The 16,876-nt window shown below is 37.7% G+C and overlaps 1 protein-coding gene across 2 annotated transcripts in view; it reads right to left on the reverse strand.

Annotated features, from left to right (window-relative positions):
- dhrsx (dehydrogenase/reductase X-linked) overlaps nucleotides 1-16,876 on the reverse strand; it is an 84,652-nt gene that overhangs the window by 54,201 nt on the left and 13,575 nt on the right. Inside the window, exons 2-4 of one of the 2 annotated variants that reach the window (XM_039649571.2) lie at nucleotides 8,563-8,819; nucleotides 7,148-7,255; nucleotides 315-380 (exon numbers count right to left, since the gene is read on the reverse strand). In XM_039649571.2, the coding sequence (XP_039505505.1) occupies nucleotides 315-380; nucleotides 7,148-7,255; nucleotides 8,563-8,665 (277 nt within the window). In that variant the 5' untranslated portion in view covers nucleotides 8,666-8,819. The remainder of the gene's footprint in view (nucleotides 1-314; nucleotides 381-7,147; nucleotides 7,256-8,562; nucleotides 8,820-16,876) is intronic. The other variant, XM_039649572.2, reaches the window with a different exon arrangement.

Below are 16,876 nucleotides of genomic sequence, written 5' to 3' on the forward strand. Positions count from 1 at the left end.
ATCCGATCTGCATTACAATGAGGTTATGGTTCTTCAGAGAACAAAATCATCAAACATCGCTCTCTTGGTATTCTTTTGCTTGCTTTCACACATTCCAGTAAACACACCAGTCCAAACATGACAAGAAAAGTTAAGTGGTATCAGGTTCTTGGTGGAGTAAATCATCACCTCAATGAGAACGAAAAGGTCAGGATGGCCGATGGAAGAGGGAGTAGACATGATGATGCTCGGGAAAACACAGAGCCTTTCTTACACAGCAGTCTAGCTAAAAGCTCCAGGTCCTCCAAAAACATTTAATTTAGCAAGAATTTTACCTTTTCCCTGATTCAACTCCTGAATCTTCTTCACTGCTGCCAGACCCTCCTCTTCATCGTTCCCAGCTGAAGAAAAGAAAGAAAAGACAGAAAGGAAGATGTTAAATATACAAATTATATACAAATTAAGTTATAATTGCATCAATGACACATGAAGAATTTAAAGAAGCAAATTAGTAAAAAAAAAATAATAATAATAATATAAAGATCACTTTATATAATGAACAGATTGAATTTAGGCTTTAATTCACATATAAACATTGATCAGTAAACATAAACAAAAGCTCAACCAAACCTGCTCGGCGCATTGGTTCCTGCTGAAGCTCAAATGTGCACAAGAATGAACCTCATTGGTTCTCGCATGTCAAGTGGGCTGGGGTGGGATGGGGTGGTGATGGCGCAGTGAATAAGACACATGCCTTTGGTGTGAGAGACCCGAGTTCAAATCCACTGTGAGACAGCAATGTGTCCCTGAGCAAGACACTTGACCCCTAGTTGCTCCAGAGGCGTGCGACCTCTGACATATAGCAATTGTAAGTCGCTTTGGATAAAAGCGTCAGCTAAATGAATAAATGTAAATGAATGTGGAAGTGAATAAAAGCCTAAATTCAGTCTCATCATATAAAGCGATCATGTCTCTTCAGAAAATTTAGACTAAACTGCTCAATTCATGTAGATTATTTTTACGATCTCTTAATAAACTTTTTGAAGTATCAAAGTATCAGCTGTGTGGCAATGCATGCATTTCCTATTAAGAAATAAAAAAAAGATTAAAAAAATTATTAAAATGTTTTTCTCTATTCTATAAAAAAGTGTTTTAATTATCTATGGTGGAGGTGATCCCTCTCTAAATGTATTTTGCCACATTGGAATGAAATGATCTACACATGTCGGAAAGAATACTCATGCTCATTGGCTGCACTCTTCGTTGATACACAAGTAGCATAGTGTTGTTTCGTGATGTGAAAACATTAGAAAATAACACTAAACAATAAAATTGACTTATTATCGCGTTTTACCAGCAGAAACAATTGGAGGATCAGTGCCTGTATGGCCAAAGAAACAGAAAAAGTCTGAAGCCAGAAGACAAAGACAAAAAAAAAAAAAACAAGCGTAAACATTGGTACAGTAGCCCATACACAAAGTAAAAAGATTTAAAGACACAGAAAATCCTGAGAAGTTATTATTTTTGTTGGACATGTAAGGGAATTAATTGTGTAGAACAATATTGGCGATATGGACTTAAAACTATATGACGATATTTTTTGGAATTTATTGCAATAACAATATCAATGACAACATAAAAATATAGTAGCCTGTTTTTGGCAACAAATGATAGCTGCATGCATTCTTGAGAGGCTCAGAAACACAAACATTGATCTAAAGTAAAACATACCCATTATCAAACAGGCACCTATAATATACCAATTACATAAAATAGTAAAAATCCCAAAACCAGCCCTTGCAGAAATGAAAAAATTGCAGATACGCGTTTCTTCTGTAAAAGTGCAGATAATCTTTAAATAGTGCAACTTTACTGAAAAACATCACACAATAATAATTCAAATCAATTACATGTTTGAAATGTAAAAAAACGTAATACTTAATAATACTACTACAATGTAAAAATGTAAAAAACGTAATACGTAATAATACTACTACAAATTCTACTAAGTATTTACTACATCTACTACTACTAATTATACAACTACTAATTCTACTGCTGGGTTTATGAATATTTTTCACGTCTGTGTTTGCAAATTATTTTCTACTTGCTCATAAAGGCTGAATAATTCCAAATCAACTCCATTATTTTTTACACGAAAATACAACAAATAATATCGTTTGCTAGCCTGACTTCGTCATACTCATTTTCTAATAAGAAAATGAGTCTGATACCCCTCCGTTGGGCTTTGATTATGAGGCATATCTTAATCGAACCAGGAAAAAAAAAACCCTCTGCACTCAATTCGGTAGACCTACAACCAATCAGAGCAACGCAGTAAGTCAACTCCTTTGCACAGTGCAGTTTTCAAATACAGAACTTACTTATTTTAGAAGTTAAATAACGATTGTTGCTTCTTTTACTTACTTCTCCATGAGTGTGACCAAAGGAGAAACCACAACAACCACAGGCTTTTCATTATGTCCCATCTTCTTAACAACCGTCAGAGCCAGCTGATAAGTTACACTTTTCCCGAATCATGTAGGAAGGACGCCAAAAATATCTTTCCAATCAACAAATGCCTTGATTGCAGTTCTCTGTTTGTCTATTAAAATGAATGCACTGTCGATTTATTTTACAACAGACACGACAGCGGAATCTATACATCTCAATTCTCCAGCTGCAGTCATCTCTGAAGGAAATCAGTTAAGCGCTCTTTGATAACGTGATGATTACGTCCCTGCAGATCATCTGTCCATCATCGTATAAAGCCCGTCCTGGCAATTTAATTGGCCCGTTCATTTCTTGCCTGATCATAATTTCTCCTCAATGGATCGAGTCCAGACCGAACTTCCCGACCAAAAAATGTTGTGGGTGGGGTTCGGGCTGGCATCCAGGCTAGCTACAACTATGGAGCTCAGTGATTTTGCATAAAATGTTTTACCATGAGCTTTTACCAATATTACCAAACAGTCTTGGCATATAGTCAAGTCCTGTTCCTGCATCTGCAGTACCCTGTCCTGCATTTGCATGAAGATGTGAGGAGTTACTCTTGCTTAAAGGTGCCTTGTGTAATGTCCACCAAAAAAACTATTCATACTCCACTTTCCATACCAGATGGGGGCAGTATACCTTCAGAAAGTGAGTTGGTCTACTCTAGAGTAACAAACAAGAAACGGCATAGTCACTATGCTCCGCCCCAACCTTCGACCTTAGCCGAAGCCAAGCCAACTCCTGGAGGACATTTTGACTCCAGAGGAACGTCAGTTGATGTCAAGTGATTTTTTTTTAAATATAACATTTTCAAACTACTCCCCTTCACCTTTACCAGTGCATATGTTCATATTCGTTTTGTTCCTATTGCATTTTTACTGTTAGTTTGAATTAAATTAATTTGACACACAGCATTCACTGATGTTGACCAAGCTAGCGCCATTCAGAGCTGCCAACTCTCAGAAATTCACAGTGAGACACGCAATTGACACTTTTCACATGCTCTCACGCCACACATCAATTTTGTCATGCTCAGAAAAATCGCAAAGCAAAGAGGACACGGAGACCAAAAGACTAGACAGAGCAGGTTAGTTACAATATTTTAAAAAAATCTCAGCTCTCAGAGTCTATTACACAATTCAAACAATAAATACCATTTTGGCGCTTGTAAATGTTACACCACAGATCCCTAGCGCACGTGAACCGATCATCTCTACTACCTAATAGTAAAAAAACATGAACACTATTGAAAGATATCGATCGACCAATATTTTTTTTTATTTTTATCAGTATGCAGAGGTCAATAACATAGCTAGAGAACAAATATGTCAGATTTACCTCAGGAAAGCAATTTAATAAGCATAATTTAGGTCACGTAGTTGGCAAGAAAAAAATAGCTATAGAGCGTGTTTTTTGTCCCTGCAGCGGGTGGTTGGGGTGGTGGTAAGGGTCTCTTGCCAAGGGCTTCAACCATTCTTCCGCTCTCTTCCCACAACTGAAATTTAGTAGTGGGCTGTACTTTCCACGCGATTGACAATATCAGGTTCAAGTACGCCCACAAGCCGTGCAAGTTATTTGTGTAACAGTCAAGGGGCAACCTCCCCGTCTCTCTCTTGAAGCCAACACGGAAGTGAATTAAACTGCAATTCATCAAGTGGGCGCATGAGGCTGGCTGCAAAAGCGAGTCAAATCTGTATCTCCCCCAAGTTAAAATGTCTAACTTCACAGCAGAAAAAAACATGTTTACAGCCTGGTGGCAAATAGTTGTTTTGGTCTATATCGCTAATTTTGCCCTTCATGACGACTGTGAGGGGGGTGAATTTTTTTACAACTCATCTGTTTAAATTATATTTAAGCCTTAAAGTTCTGCATAATTAAGGGTGTGGACACTTGAGTGACAGGTGGATTCTTGCCGCCGCTTTCAATGCTAGTCGTTTGTCTGCTGTCTGTTAGCGTCACCCTCAGCTGTGTTTGTGCATTTTCCGGGATTATTTCATACAATTTAATACATGTTATTATACCTTCGCCCGTGCACGCCGTTGGATTCCGTCGTGTTGAGTATAGGCTATGTGCACAACCGTAGTTTCGAATTTCCGCTTTTGTCTGATCCGCGGCTGTACAACAAACACATACTTAATATTTTTATTTAAAGTCCAGAAGTTATGCTGCAACTTATTTTTAAAAACAAAAAGTTGTGTCAGCATAGCGATTCTTTGTATGCACGTTTAAACACAATTTAAACAATGTAAGTTAGGGCTATTACTCCATGCATTACAAGTTGCTCAGTCAAATATTTCCTATATTAAAATCGCAAATAATTTAAATTAAAACTTGAAATTGACAAAAGCAGCCGACTTGCCTTTTCGTTTGCATCTTAATTTTAAAACAACAGATCTTGCATGTCACAAAACTTATTTTTCCACCTCCATGATCGAGACGAGTTCATTCTGTCGCCTGGTTGAAGTAAATTGTAGTTTTCCTTGATTAAATGTGCATTTATGGTGAGATTACTTCATTTTATTTAATTAAACGCATTTATGGTGAAATTACTACATTTTCAGGTTAATCTTTATCATTTTGACCACCAGCGTTTGCAGCACAGCAGAAATAGATTCGCTGTGGAAACGATCGCTGTGCTGCTGTTATATGTGAAAAGTGAAAGCCCTAACCTGTTTACATGGTGCGTTAGGAGACTGCTGTGCGGCACTTGCTCTGCTTCAAGTCGCTAACAGCCATTTGAGCTTCTACTGCTTCCTGATAAACACCAACCTTCGTGCGCAGTGGCTGCACAAAATAGACAATTTGATCGACACGCAAAAAATAATAAAAATATTAAGTATGTGTTTGTTGTACAGCCGCGGATCAGTTATTCACTGGAAACGCATCATAATATGTGAACGCACTAACAGCACGCTCCTGAACCGCAACACACACTGCAAACGGGTGTGAAACGGACGTTAGATCCACCTACAGTTCTTAGAAACTTAGATGTGTTTAAGAACTCTTTTTTTCGTACAACAGCAGCACTCATCTTCTTTGTTTATTAGTGGATGCGGATGACCAGTCGTAGACCAGAAACTGATACGCCGACTTCTGACAAAAGCGGAAGTTCGAAACTACAGTTGTGCACATAGCCCATGGAGAAAACAACCAGTGCTGTGTTTCCAACTGTTTCCCTCGCATGCACTAATGGATGTCTGATAATTTCAGAGCTTTCTCTCCGTCCATGCAATAGATGCACACCCTTGAATGAGCGCGGATTTTTAGTTCATTTACTGTTTTTACCATCTGAGAAACTGAGAGGCGGCCAAAATCAGATTGTAAAATGGACTGAATTAAAGCTCTTTACAAACTTGACGTGAGATGCCGACTGACATGTGCTTGCCTTGAATCACTGTCACATGCACAAGCTTAGAGCAATATTGTAAGTAACTAATACATTTTTAACTAGCAGAATAATAATGCATCACGATGCACATAGTTGACTGCTGGTATGTTGCGAGAAATGTGTGTGATCTGTGTTATGTACTTGTATAGACCATTTCAAAAGATGTAAACAACACTGGCCCAGAAGCACTTCCTGTTTCAGTTTGTAACCGTTTTCTTTATTTCACATGTAAAGAAAACATCTTAAAGATGTTTGTTTAAATTTTTGATTCAGTTTTAAATGTTCTGTTGGTTGTATTTTATCCCAGCTTTTATGTAGTGTTAAAAAACTGAAACAGGAAGTGCTTCTGGACCAGTGTTGTTTACATCTTGTGAAATGGTCTATACATGCTCTTAACTAATTGCCCCTTGTGAGATTAATAAAGTTGATAAAAAAGTAAAGTAAATAGTCTCACTTTTATTTACGTCTTAACTATTATAATATTTCGAAGGGCAAAACATGAACTTTAACCATTGGATTTACTTTTTCAATCAGCTGTCAATTCAGCAGCAGTAGCATAGCATTAGCACCTCAGCTCCACCCGCGTCCCGCCTCTGTGCCCATTTTAATTTATCCGGTAGTGACGAGAGGTGACGCACTGCCAAGATGGCGACGGCCGGCCCCGCCCACTTTAGGCTTCAAAAACGCTCTTCAGAAACCTATGGGCGACGTCACGGACACTACGTCCATATTTTTTTACAGTCTATGGTAACAGTTTGGCTGCTGGTTATGTTCGCCGCATACCGCCTCCCAAGACCAAAACTGGTATTATGACACCTGTAGGGCTGCGGCTAGTAATTTAGCATGCTAATTCAGGTTGATGTCTCTGCAGCACTATAACATGTGATTTTTTAATGACATCATCAACTTCATTTCTTCTCATTCTTTTGATGCGTGTAGCTCATTTTTGGGATATTTTTATCTAAATTCTTACACATCGCACCTTCTTATTGCCTAATATGCGTCACTAAACTCCAGGAAAAAGCTCTTATTGATAAAGCAGACTGACAAGGAGGAAAAAGAAGAGGAAATGTTTGAAACATGAAGATAAGGAAGAAGGTGGGTTTGAGGTCCTTCAACACCAGTCATGCTAATAACACTATACATGGTATGGAAAGCATCACAAGTAGCAGGAAACCAATTAACAGATGACATAACCATAGGAATGGATCTGTAAGCTGGAGTCAAGACACCAGTGGAATAGTGTTAGTTTACTGATCTGAAATTAGGTATGAGATGATACTATACCAATGATCACATGCATGTCCAGGCTGACCAGATGTCTGGAAATCTCATATCCCATTCCTCTGGCTCCCCCTGTAACTATGGCAACCTTTCCATTCTGCTTGGGCAAATCTGTGCAAGACAGAAAGCAAGAAAATTATGGAAAAAAAATGTAATGCATAATATTACAAAAACTAGTTGTTTTACGCAGACACTGTCTTTGATTGGGACATAGTCCCTAGTCTTTCATCTCTCTGTGTGTTTTTTTTTTTTTTTTTTTTTTTTTTTGTATGTGCAGTGGCCTCAGAGAGCATTAAATGTAGAACTGCATGATATGTTTTGTGATAAGCCTACTGGTGATACCATTCCTTCACTCTTTTGCTTAATGGGTATTATTTATTAATACTAATTAGTAATATTGATAAACAAGTAAACTTGTCCAAGATGTTTTACTGGCCAATAAGTGAGATTATGACAATCATCACTGATAAGCAGTCACTTTTTGTTACTATTTCCATGTTAAAATGTTTCCAGTTAAACTCAAATAATATTAAGTTAATTATGCATTAACTGTAAGGCTTATATTTTATAGCCATCACACAAAATATATATTTTTTAAAAGTCTTAAAAATCAGTGTTCCTTAATCATGTTTCTTTCTTCTTCTTTTTTTTTCTCTAGTAAGTTAGCTAATCCTGTGGGCTTCAAAAGCTTTAAATATTTCTGAATCAAAAGACCATTGTGAGGAAGGATTTGGGTCTAATCCTCGTGCTTTGCACTGAGACATGGTTGCCCTTTAACGGTGGTTTAAGTTGAAGTAGCTTATAGGACTGTCTACAATTGCAACCAAGCAATCGAGTAGAAACTTGAGATTAATAAATAATAATATTTATAATTGTATGAATAAAGTATAGAGTACAGATAGAAGAAGAATATAGTGTCAGAAGTGTAGAAGAAGAATATAGTGTAAGAAACAGAAAACAATCAATCTCAACAAACGCGATTTTTAACAGCCATATAATACAACTGTCATACGAACTGTAGTATAATGTAAAGATAAAGTTGAAGTAGTTCGCTCAACAAAAAAAGTTAATATTTTTACTCCCTATTCAAACGCGCATTAACTGTCATTTATTCACTCTCTTCAGTTTTTGGACCAAACAGTCTCAGTTCATCCACATTCATTACAACTGTTGTTTCATACAACTAACGTGAATGACTGATCCTTCTGCCGCGCACAACTCATTAAGTATTTCGTGTTTATCGGTTTTGAAAATGAATGCGATTCAGAACGTTTGTTTTTTGGGTGAACTTTCCGTTAAGCGCAGCAAAGTTACCATAAGACTGTAACTATTGAAACGTTTGACAGCTGCTAGACACAAAAAATAACAAACGTTACCCGTTAGACAACTGCAAAACCGTAACGATAAAAACCTCTAACCTGGCAGTTTGAACGATTTGTTGAAAAGCTGGTATAGGAGAACTTTGACGCCGTCTAAGTAGAGTCTGATGAAGCCGAAGACACAAGGCAAAAACCACCACATGATTGAAGATGACAGGGAGTGTCTCAGTATTTACGCTCCGTGCTGAAGTACAGCAGGATCGGATGATCTGTTCTTACGATAGTTCCGCTGTGTGCGACAAGCACTGTAGACACCCAATTGAGTCTGGACTCCGATTTACAACGGGGATTAACCACTGCCAGGAAAGAAACAAAAATGAAAAATAAATGCAGCTGGTGAAGATTACTAAAAGACAGAGGATAATTATTTGAAAATTTTTCTAGATTTAGCTAGGCTAGGCTAAGTTAAGAGAGAGAGTTTAATGTTACCAGTAAGAGCTGGCCAATTTAATACAGACAAACTGTAGAGACTCTATAGCAAATATACAGTAATAGCAAATAAGATAAAACAATTGTTGAATATAAGGTAGCTATTTTTAACCACCCAATTTGGTACAGTAATCAGATTTTATAGTGGCAGATTTATTTAGCGGCAGAATAAACCACCATAACCAGATGTTGTACAGTGGAGTGGAGGTTCCACTCTACCACAACTATTTACAGAAACTATTACACCGGGAAGACAGGGTTGACATGATAAGGTTGCTACTGCAGAGACTTCAATATTGATTGTATAAAATATAAAAAATATTTATATAAAACTTCCAGGACTGTGTGTCCTACCCTAAGATCAACAATGAGCAGGAAAAGGGTTCGAGTTAAAGATGGCCATGATGGCACTGTCTGAATTATTCAGACATTAGCCTATGCAAAGTAAGGACAACTTTGATAGGCATTTTTATTCAAGATTTAAATTCAAGATTTACTTGGTTGTATTGTTTACACATCTCTGCCATTTTTGATATTGTTGCATTTTTAAACTTTTGGCAATTTTACATTGTGACCTCATGCTGAGGTCAGGTTAAATTACATGTATTTCCAAGTATAGAGCATGTGTAACCCCTCAACCAGGTCCTACTGGGTCATGGACAAACTGGGGCATCCTGCTCCACGAAACAAAACAGTGTTCCTGCCAATAACCGACCAGATTGATTTGGGGGTGGGGTTAGTGTACGTAGCCTACACATGAAGTGTGTGGAGGAGAGAGAAGCTTGAAGAGGGAAGTTAGAAAAAAATATCTTTAAGTTTGATTTGACCAACACACAAGCAAAGAGATGACGTTCTGATGAATAGATTGCAAAAATGCAAAGAAGAGAGGAAAGGAGAAGGAATGCATGTCCAAATTTACATTGGAAAAGTCTTTGAAAGATGGCAGAAGGGCTTCCATTTCCGACATCCAGATTAGCTCTGTTTTTGCTGGACAGGTGGGTAAATCCAGCTTGTTTTTTTTTCTAAATGGATCCATGTGTCCTATAACAAACACAAGGTTATTAGCTAGAACAATGTCAGTGCTGACTTTGGTGAATACAACTAGGTTGTAATTCAGCTATAGCTATCAATCTCTTTAGTAAATAATCAAGCAAAATCACAGTAGGGCGACAGTTTGTGTGAATGATTGTTTTCACCAACTGTTTGTTATGAATTTGTATTTTTATTCATAGCCTATTAACAACTTTGACTAAATTTGTAGCTAACGTTATCTTGCTATTATTGCGTCCTTGTATGGGAGCTAAAGTAATAACCTCAGGTGGCGAAACGTTTTATCGTGTTTTTCTGGTAATGTTTCCTTTTTTTGCATTATAGAAAAGCATTTATCTAACTTGGCAACATTACACCTTGAATGAAGTAACAGTAAAACTACAGGGGGAGGGGATGGGTTGAGGAGGAGGCAGCGTCTAGCTAGCCTCTGTTTTGTTTGACAATACTTCTAACGTTAACAAGAAGTGACATCACCGAACATCGCTTAGAGAACCTTTAAAGGGATAGTTCACTTTGAAATTCATTTTTGATATGTTTTAGCTTACCTCAAGGGCATCCGAGATGTAGGTGTCTTTGTTTCCACAGTATTTTCAATTTTGATATTTTTAGGTCAAACCGTTGTTGTCTATCAGTCATATAATGGAGATTTATGGGGTCCACCTCAAAGAGCATGCACAGAGAAGTCCAAATTAAACATGATTTAATGACTCGTAAATGTAAGTGATGGCCTAAGACACAAAACATATTTAAAACATATTTAGATATCGAAATCATCTTGCGATTTCCTTATCTAAATATGTTTAGATCTTCAAATCTCTGTGTAAACAATGAGGGATGTACATGCGCAAAAGAGATCACTTCCGGCGCACGTGCAGGCCGAAGCGCCCGTGCCTTCAGATCAGTTGGACATGGCTGTGGTTACAAGAGGTAAAAATGATATAAATACTGTTCGTTTTCTCACACAAACCGCTTGTTTCGTGTCTTTGGCCATCAATGTGTACTTACATTTACGAGTCATGTTTAATTTGGACTTTTCTGTGCATGCTCTTTGAGGTGGGCCCCATAAATCTCCATTATATGACTGATAGACAACAATGATTTGACCTAAAAATATCAAAATTGAAACAAAAACAAAGACACCTACATCTTGGATGCCCTTGAGGTAAGCTAAAACATTTCAAAAATTTATTTCAAAGTGAACTATCATTTTAAGAATTTGTATTTTTATGAATATTTTTATTTTTAACATAATGAGGACTTTTGTCCCTTATCAGTGATTAGTGACAATATGTATTGTGTAGTTCACCCAAAATAAAAATTACTGTGTGGAAAAAAAAAATAAAAATATATATATATATATATATATATATAGAGAGAGAGAGAGAGAGAGAGAGAGAGAGAGAGAGACTTTTGACTTTTAACACACTTTATTAAAACATCTTAAAACCGAACACTTCATTATATTTCACACATTATGTTGCAAAAAAAAAAAAAAAAAAAAAAAAAAAAAAAAAAAATTTATATATAATAATAATAATAATAATAATCACTCAACATAACCATCATACATCACCAATTAAACATTATTCCTCCTTCCTCAGAAAATGACAGTAAAGCTCCATTTATACCCCATTTAAACTCAAACTCAAGCAAGTTATTTGTCATTTGAAAAAAACTATGTTCCACTTTTATCCTGGATTCCACCAAAGCAATAAACAGCAGAACAACATCTACATTTCGCCCTTCAGCTGCCAGTCTGCAAGACTTCCAGATGGCTAACTTGGCTTGTCCAGTTATAAAATTTGCTACAGTACACTGCTGTCGGTGCGCTCTTGAATACTTGCAGCCATATATAAATAGTGTCTTGTTGAAAACAAAGCCTAAATTCCCAAAAAGTCTTTCGAGCAGCATAAATAATGGAGCCAATCTAGAACACTCAGTAAAAACATGAAACACAGATTCTAGTTCAGAACAGAAAAAACAAAATGGCAGTACATTCAAATTAAATTTAGAAACATGAGAATTAGTAGGTAGTGCACAATGTAGTAACCTCCACTGTAGGTCCCCAGATCGTTTAGGTAGTGGACCCTTATAAAAAAGCCTCCATGAAGGAGAAAGTGTTGTAGGAACTTTTAAAAAATCTCTCCATTTTGTATCATCCCTATCTTTAATATTCTCAAAATAATCTACTTTAACACATAACTGGTATAGGTCTCTTTTTCCTACCATCTGAAAATCAAGCTCTTGTAACCTGTTAAATGTCAGCAGCTTTCCTACATGATTTTCTTCAAAACCAACCTTGGGAGAAATTAATATCTTAGGAAACAAAACTTCAGAAGGACCTCCAGACAGAAAACTGTTAACAAACAGGAGGAGTGTGGAGGGAAAAGATGCTTTCAAACCACCAATGAGCCTTTCCACCGTCCTGACTGATTTAATACCAGCCTGATTAGCAATCTCTATAATTGGCCTCCATTTTTTAGACAAGGTATCAATCAAGTCAAAAACTTTAGTCAGCTTTTTTTCAAAAAAATGTTTAACCATTGTATTAGATGTACAAACATTATCACCCAATATAGAGTTATAAAACAGTGGTTCTTCAAGGCCAAAATGATTCATTTCATTTCTAATCAATTTAACACATGTCCAGGAGTTTAACACAGAAGTATAAAATTTTACATCAGGTAAAAACTTTCCATCATAGGAAGACATTAAAAACAACTGCCTATCAAGACAAAACCCACCAAAAGTTCTGAGCAGCGCCAGACCAAACGATATCCATGGCCTAAAATCCACAGAGTAGAGCAGGCTCTGAACAGTCTTTAACCTCATAGCTTTAACCTTGGCAGCCAAATCAATCAACCCTTGACCCCCTTCATTGACCGGCAAATACAGAATTGCTGGGGGAAGCCAATGGTAACCATCCCAAAAAAATTCAACAAAAGTCTTCTGCAGACGTTGCAACAAATCTTTTGGTGGGTCAAGCACATTTAAACGATGCCACATCATGGAAGCTGCTAAATTATTAATAATAAGCACTCTTCCTCTATATGACAGTTGCTTTAGTATCCATCTCCATCTTTGTATACGCCCAGAAACTTTCTCAAACATTCCATCCCAGTTTTTCTGAATATATTGATCAGTACCAAGGAAAATTCCCAGCACTTTAAATCCCTCTAGACTCCAGGAACAGTTCTGAGGAAGCACTGGAGGCCCTCCATTCTCCCATTCACCCAGTAAAAAGGATGCACACTTTTGCCAATTAATTCTAGATGAGGAAGCTTTTTGATAAACCTCCAAATATTCTCTCAAAATCCTGACGTCCTGAGCAGATCTAATAAAAACAGTGACATCATCAGCATATGCACTAAGCTTAACAGTTTTCAGGTCTGAGGTGGACTGACACACTGTAGATATGCCACATAACTTGTTTCTCAGTGCTACCAAAAAAGGTTCAATTGCAATTGCATACAGGATACCTGAGAGACCACACCCCTGCCTTATGCCTCTGCTTACTCTGAAAGGTCTTGTAATGGTACCATTAATTTTCAGCATGCTGTAGGTATCGGTATACAATAGTTTAATATAAGCAATAATAGATGGACCAAAACCAAAAGCCTCAAGGCACTTAACCAGGAAACCATGATCGACCCGATCAAATGCTTTTTCCTGATCCAAAGACACAAAACCAATGTCAGAATTTTGTATTTTTGCAAAAGAAATCAGGTCTCGAATCAAAAAAAGGTTGTCAAAAATAGTCCTTCCTGGAATGCAATATGACTGATCAGGATGAATCACTGAGGAGATGTACAATTTAATTCTGTTAGTTAAAGATTTTGAAAAAATCTTATAGTCTACTCCAAGTAAGGAGACCGGACGCCAGCATTTAATGTCTTCAAGATCCCCCTTTTTAGGTAATAGGGTGACCACAGCTCTTCGTAGACTCAAAGGAAGTGTACCTCTGTTAAAACTCTCCATGAAAACAGCAAACAAATCCTTTCCGATGACTGGCCAGAAATGTTTATAAAACTCTGCATTAAGTCCATCCAATCCTGGAGATTTGCCTGAAGACAGTTCATTTACAGCAACAGATAGTTCATCAAAAGTCAAAGGTTTGTCAAGCATGGTTTTTTCCCCTTCCGAAAGCTGAGGTAAATCCTTAAAGAGAACTTCAGCCATCTCTTCATCACAAGGTTCAGCTCTGTAGAGATCCTCATAAAAAGATAGTGCGTAAGAGATAATCGCATGAGCATCATTAACTTTCCTCCCCTCTGGAAGTTTCAAACAGCCTAAAATCTTCTTATCCACAGTCTTCTTCTCAAAGTTAAAAAAGAATGAAGTAGGAGAGTCCATGCTATTAAAAGATGCGAATCGTGCACGAATCAGCGTCTCCTGGGCTCTTTCTTCCAGTAGATTCCTCAAAAGAAATTTATTCTGTTTCAAAGACTCAGCGTCACTGTCCCGTTCAAAATTGAGAAGTAGTATTTCCTGTTCAAGCTGTTCCATCTTCTTGTCCAGAAAACTTTTATTGTAAGCAGAGTAACTCTGGCAAAACAATTTAATCTGAGTTTTGCCAATATCCCACCACTGGCTCAGGGAAGTATACTTTGTTTTACTCTCTCTCCAGATCTCCCAGAAATAAGTGAAAGAGTGCACAAAATTCTGATCTAAAAGTAGCCTGTTATTAAATTTCCAAAAAAAATTCTTACATGTGCTCTCTGCAGTAAAGAAGTCAATAGATAGGCAATGGTGATCAGACAAAGCAGTAGGAAAAATACAGCTATTATAGAAATGATCCCTTTTACTTTTTTGTACATAAATCCTGTCCAACCTAGCCCCAGATACCATATTAGAATTTATTTTCACCCAGGTGTATTGCCTAGTCTGAGGAAATGATTCTCTCCAAACATCTACAAGATTGTGGTAAACAATTAAAGACCGAAGCGCGTCTGCAGATTGACTATGGGGCTCATCATGATTCCTATCTAAAGTATGACTTAAAGTGCAGTTAAAATCTCCTGCCAGAACAATGGTCCTATCATGAGAGATGTCACTTAGAGCAGTTTTAAGTTTATTAAAAAAATCAACACGTTCTGACCCAATATTGGGTGCATATACATTTACAAAAGAACAATTATTACCTTGAACAGTTATATCAACTCTCAGTAAACGACCAGAAATGATTTCAAGCACATTAACAGGTTGCTCTTTATATTCATGTGTCAGCAGTATAGCCACCCCTGCACTGACATTAGAACCATGACTCAAGATAGCCTGACCCTTCCATTCACTCTGCCACTGTATCTGATTGTTCTCATCTGTGTGCGTTTCCTGCAGAAACACCACACTAGCGCTTTTCATCATTATATAATCAAAAAGACTAGCCCTTTTAATCGCATCACGACACCCATTAACGTTCAATGAACTAATCCTCAAAGGTGTCATGAAAAAAAATATAAGAAAAACACTCAATACAAATAATCGACTTTTAGGTAAACAAAATCTATTCATTTTTTACCTTGTGAATTCAAAGAACTTCTGACATTGCTAAGAAGCTTCTTAAGACGGTACCGTTTGGGTTTGTCAAGCTCTTCCAAGGAAGCTTTTCTCATCGCCATGGAACCAGACAACAAAAACAATTTTAAGTCTGGAAAATATAACTCAATTTTCGGTTTACGGTGTCCTTTCGTTGTATCTAAAAAGTGATTAATCTGCTGAGTGGAGTAAAGTTTTGTCTTACCAGAGACGAACTCCGAATCCTCCGCGTCATTTCCCATCATCTCAGTGTAGTCATGTTCATTGTCAGAGTCATCCATTAAATCCACAGATTCTTGAGATAAAATATCCTCTTTACTTGGTTTTAAAGAATCATCGGTAGGGTTAATTGTATCGTTCTCAATCCCATCAGGCTTTGTTTGTTTTCCAACAAAAAACAACTCGTTTTCAGACATTGCCACCCGTCCCGGGCCCGACTCTGTCTGCGTTACAGCGGGAGCATGACTCGGGCTGGTCTCCTCCTCAACAGCCGTCTCCAGGCCGTCTCCAGAGGCTCCCAGCACCGGTCCCCCCTCGGGCAGGTCACCGGCCGCAGAGATCGCTCCGTCCGGCTGCGGTTCTGACGCCACAGCTGTCGCAGCAACATCTGCGCCGGCCGCCCTCTCGCTGTTCTCCGCATCTACAGCCGGAGCTGGCCTGTCTCGCCCCGGACAAGTTTGTCTGACATGTCCAAACTCACCACACACAAAGCATTTCATCGATTCCGAACTAATAAAAACAGTGTAGTCTTTGCCATCAATGCTCAATTTCACGGACAGATTTAATGGATCACTCTGAGAGTTTAAAATCATTAAAACCTGACGCCGGAAAGACATAACATGTTTAATCTCGGGATTTTTACATCCAAGAGGGATCATTTTAATGGTGCTTACTAGTTTACCATACCTCTGAAGTATTTGTTCTAATTTTTCGTTTTTAACAAACGGCGGTATGTTTGACAAAATAACTTTCTTAGTCGGGCTTGACAAAGGCAATACCGGCACAAAATTGTCCTTAATTACCAACCCAGTTTCAATCAATTCGTCCACCATTTGACTTTCACTGAGAAAGAAAACAATGGCTTTATTCATGCGGGAGGCTGATTTGATGTTTGCACCACCGATCGCCGCACTCACGGCTATCAGGCAATCCTCCACTGACACCGCGGCCTCAGGCATGCATTTACAACCATGCTTGATTGTTAACCGTGAGAGATCCCCCATTTCCGACCCCATAATCCCCACTCTCTGACCGAAGTCAGGGGGAAAACCCCTAATACTACTATTATCTTTATCTAACTAGAAACAAAATGTATAAATAAAGAGAAACCGTAAAGAAA

This window comes from Pimephales promelas, chromosome 6, assembly GCF_988280905.1.
Source record: "Pimephales promelas chromosome 6, fPimPro1.hap1.1, whole genome shotgun sequence".
Lineage (NCBI taxonomy): Eukaryota > Metazoa > Chordata > Actinopteri > Cypriniformes > Leuciscidae > Pimephales > Pimephales promelas.